The following is a 3,790-nucleotide window of genomic DNA, read 5'->3' on the forward strand; positions in this document are numbered from 1 at the left end:
CGGGCGTCCCCTCTCCTTGCCTATAGGCCGCAGATTTATCTTCCCTCCTCTCCGTCTGACCCCCCCCCCGCCTCTCTCTGCTTTCTCTCTCTCAGCGGAGACCCGGATCGCCGCCTGTCCAGCAGGAGACGACGCCCCTTCGGTGCCGGGCCAACGGACACGCTCCAGGAGCGCTCCCGGCATCCAGGCACGGAACGATCCCGACACACCCAGCCAGCCGGTCCACGGCCTTCCCCGCACCGTCGGTGAGTTGGTACGATGGTCCGTATCTCCCTTTCGCGGTCCCCGCCCTGTTCCCCACCGTGTCTGCTTCCGTTGTCGGAGCCCGCGCGCGCGGGGTCGGGGGGGGGGTGGGCGTGGGATTCTCCCTGGAATGGCGCGGGATCTCCGGGGTGAGAGCACGGCCACCCTCACCGCGGGGAGTCCCTCAGGTTAGTGTCCCACCTTCAGCCGCTTCATCCATCCATCCATCCATCGCCTTCCTTCCAGGGTCAGTGGAAGGGCGAAGGGATGGCCTCTCTCTGAATTAGGTCCCGACGAAGTCGGCAGCCCCATTCTGAAGGGCGTTGGGAGGCGTCGTCACCCAACACGTGGTGGCAACGCCCCCGGGGAGGTCAGGGGGCTGGGGGGGAGGTGGTGAGGGTAGGCCTAGAGAGTGACGTCGGCCACAAGTGGCTCAATGTCACGGGGCCGGTGTTTATAGGAAGAGGGGGTGGGGTTGGGGGGGAGGACGTAATTCCGCACAAGTTGTCTGCCCCTCCTCCCTCCCCCCCCCACCTCCCCGGCCGAGCCCCCCCCGCCCTCCCCGGCCGACCCCCCCCTAGCCCTGTTTGTATCCAACGAGAATGGGAAGGTGTGAAAAGCGGGAACGCTGCAATGATTGGTAGCCGATCGTCGGGATGGGTCGCGAAACGCGAGGATGGTCCCGGCAAAATGGGGCGGAGAGTGTCTGTCCTCATTCTAATGTGATTGCTCTCTTTGTCTCTGCCTTTGTGTCTCTCTCTCTCCCTCTGTCTCTCTCCCTCTCTCCCTCTGTCTCTCCCTCTGTCTCTCTCTCTCTCTGTCTCTCTCCCTCTCTCCCTCTGTCTCTCCCTCTGTCTCTCTCCCTCTCTCTCTCTCTGTCTCTCCCTCTGTCTCTCTCTCTCCCCGTCTCTCCGTCTGTCTCTCTCTCTCTCTCTCTGTCTCTCTCTTTCTCTGTCACTCTCTCATTCTCTCTGTCTCTCTCTGTCTCTCTCTCTCTCTGTCTCTCTCTCTCTGTCTCTGTCTCTCTCCCTGTCTCTCTCTCCCCCTGTTCCTTTATCTCTCTCTCCCTCTGTCTCTCACTCGGTCTCCGTCTCTCTCCCTGTCTCTCCTTCCCTATCCCTCTGTCTCTCTTCCTCCCTGTCTCTCTCTCTCCCTCTGTCTCCCCCTCTCTCTCCATCTGTCTGTCTCTCTCGCTCTATCACTGTCTTTCTCTGTATCTCTGTCTCTCTGTCTCGCTCCACCTTTCTCTGTATCCGTCTCTCTTTGTCTCTCTCTCTGTCTCTCTCTCTCTCTGTCTGTGTGTCTCTGTCTCTCTCTCTGTACCTGCCTCTCACGCTTTCTCTCTCTGTCTCTCTCTGCCTCTCTCTCTGTCTCTGTCTCTCTCTGTCTCCCTCTCTCTGTGTCTCTCTCTCTCTGTCTCTGTCTCTCTCTGTCTCCCTCTCTCTCTCTCTGTCTCTCTCTCTCTGTCTCCCTCTCTCTGTGTCTCTCCCTCTCTGTCTCGCTCTGTCTTTCTCCTTCTACCTCCTTCCCTCTCTGTCTCTCTCTGTCTCTCTTTGTCTCTCTCTCTCTGTCTCTCTCTCTGTCTCTCTCAGTCTCTCTCTCTCTCTCTGTCTCTCTCTCTCTGTCTCTCTCTTTCTCTCTCTGTCTCTCTCTCTCTGTCTCTGTCTCTCTCTCCCTCTCCTGTTTTACAGATCCAGCCCCTGGGGCCTCCCGGTCCGGCCCCAGCCTGATCCCCCTGATGCCCCAGGAGGCCGAGACGGCGCAGCAGGTCCTGGAGAAGGTGTTGGGCCTGGTCCGGGAGCACCCGGAGGGTCTCAGCGTCTTCCAGCTGCGCCGAGCGTACGCCAGGACCTACAACCGGCCCCTCAACCCCCTGGGCTACACCACGCTGAAGGAGCTGCTCCAGAGAATGCCTGACGGCGTCTGCCTGAGGGGCCTGGGCGTACAGGCCCGGGTCTACCCCTATTCGGCTGTGGAAGCATCGCAGGGTGGCCTGCACCCGAGCACATGGATGGACACGGGACCACATTCAATTGGTAAGCAACATAATCCAGGCCGACACTCCCCCGGTGCCAGTACTGAGGGAGTGCTGCACTGTCCGAGGGAGATGTATATACTCTAGGATTTGAGCTCCATAATCCAGACCGACACTCCCCAGTGGTGGTCCGGGCCGGGGCTGGGGGGTGCGGGGAGGGGGTGGAGGCCCAGGCTTTGCCTCGAAGTAGTAGGCCGGGCGAGGCCTGGTCCGGCCTGTCGAGCCACCGGGGGGTAACCGCGGAAACGGGAGCGCAGGCCCGAAATGCTGGGGAGGGGTTGGCCAACGACAGGCCCGAGCTGGGGTCCGGGGGTGGTGGAGAAGTTGGGGGTGGGGCGGGGAGGCCCAGCTCCTCGGAGCCCCGGGCCTTGACCAGGCCTCGAAGTAGTAGGCCGGGCGAGGCCTGGTCCGGCCTGTCGAGCCACCTGGGGGTCACTGCGGAAACGGGAACGCAGGCCCGAAGTTTGCGGCCTAGTCAAGGCCTCCACCCCACCCCACCCCAAATTTAGCCCTTGGTTCTCTGGTCATGTGTTTGTGGCGGGCCTTGTGGGGGGGGAGGGAGGGTGCGGAAGGTGGGAGGCCCTCTGTTTTCTCAGTGTCCATCTCTGACTTTTCTCTCCCCCTTTTCTCTCTCTTTATTTCTTCAACCCGTCTCCGCAGGTCTTTCCCTGGGCAGCACCGAGACAGAGACGAGCGACTCACGAGGCACAGGATCTCCGGAGGCCGGGAATCGCGCCGACGAGGGGATCCCGGCGAGGGAGCCGGGTCCGGGCTCCCCCTCCAGTTTCCCGCCCCTGCTCCCCCACCTCCCGGACCCGCGCTCGGGCCTCCCGCTGCCCAGCCCCTGGTCGGGGCCTGCCCTCCGCCTGGGCGGCTGCCCTGCCTCGCCGGGCCCGGCCTACTCCCGGGCTGGGGGCTGGGCCCCCTCGGTCCGGCGCGCCCCGCCCACCCCAGCCGCCTTCGGCCAGTGCCCTGGGCCCTCGGCCCCCACCCCCTGGGGCCTGCTCGCTAGGCCCGGGGCCCCCGCCGGCCTGCAGGGCGGCCTAGGGGGCGCAAGACTGGCCTACTTCGCCCCCTGGGGCCTGTACCACCGCCGGCCGCCCGCCGGCTACCTCCTCCCTCAGCCGGAGGAGGATCAGAAGCCGTGCTCCCTGCTGTAGCAGGCCGAAGGCCTGAGGCCTGCGGGAGTAGGCCCATCCGGCATCTCGAACCTGCTCCCCCCACCTTGCGTCCCCGAACCCCGCTCAGCCGCGATGGGATGCGGGTTGTCGCTGGTAAGGCCGTCTCGTCGCTCCCCCACCACCCCCCCGCCCCCCGAATGTGGCTGTGGGCCAGGAGTCACATGTAGGCCAGACCGGTCAAGGACGACCAGGTTCCCTCCCCCCCCCCCACCAAAACTACTGAGCCAGCTGGGTTTCCGCCGGCAACCGATGACGCCTCTGCGGCTGAATATCTACCTCGACTCCCTCCGTCCCTCCCCTCCCATCGCCTCGGTCCGAAACCTCGGGCCCT

At 64.0% G+C, this 3,790-nt stretch overlaps 1 protein-coding gene across 1 annotated transcript; it reads left to right on the forward strand.

The window, feature by feature from the left end:
- The first annotated feature begins 373 nt into the window (after positions 1 to 373).
- Positions 374 to 3,438, forward strand: LOC144677601 (uncharacterized). The gene is made up of 3 exons (XM_078537642.1): positions 374 to 431; positions 1,935 to 2,279; positions 2,939 to 3,438. Exons 1-3 carry the CDS (start codon positions 374 to 376, stop codon positions 3,436 to 3,438), a joined length of 903 nt encoding a protein of 300 aa, XP_078393768.1.
- Positions 3,439 to 3,790: the final 352 nt, after the last annotated feature.

Source organism: Cetorhinus maximus, unplaced genomic scaffold, assembly GCF_964194155.1.
Source record: "Cetorhinus maximus unplaced genomic scaffold, sCetMax3.hap1.1 HAP1_SCAFFOLD_2741, whole genome shotgun sequence".
NCBI classification, from domain to species: Eukaryota; Metazoa; Chordata; class Chondrichthyes; order Lamniformes; family Cetorhinidae; genus Cetorhinus; species Cetorhinus maximus.

Excerpts from the sequence above, each read along its gene's own strand:
- LOC144677601 (XM_078537642.1), top strand. The coding sequence starts at position 374 with ATGGCGCGGGATCTCCGGGGTGAGAGCACGGCCACCCTCACCGCGGGG. Across the intron at positions 432-1,934 it reads CACCGCGGGGAGTCCCTCAG|ATCCAGCCCCTGGGGCCTCC; the intron begins GTTAGTGTCCCA and ends CCTGTTTTACAG. Across the intron at positions 2,280-2,938 it reads CACGGGACCACATTCAATTG|GTCTTTCCCTGGGCAGCACC; the intron begins GTAAGCAACATA and ends CCGTCTCCGCAG.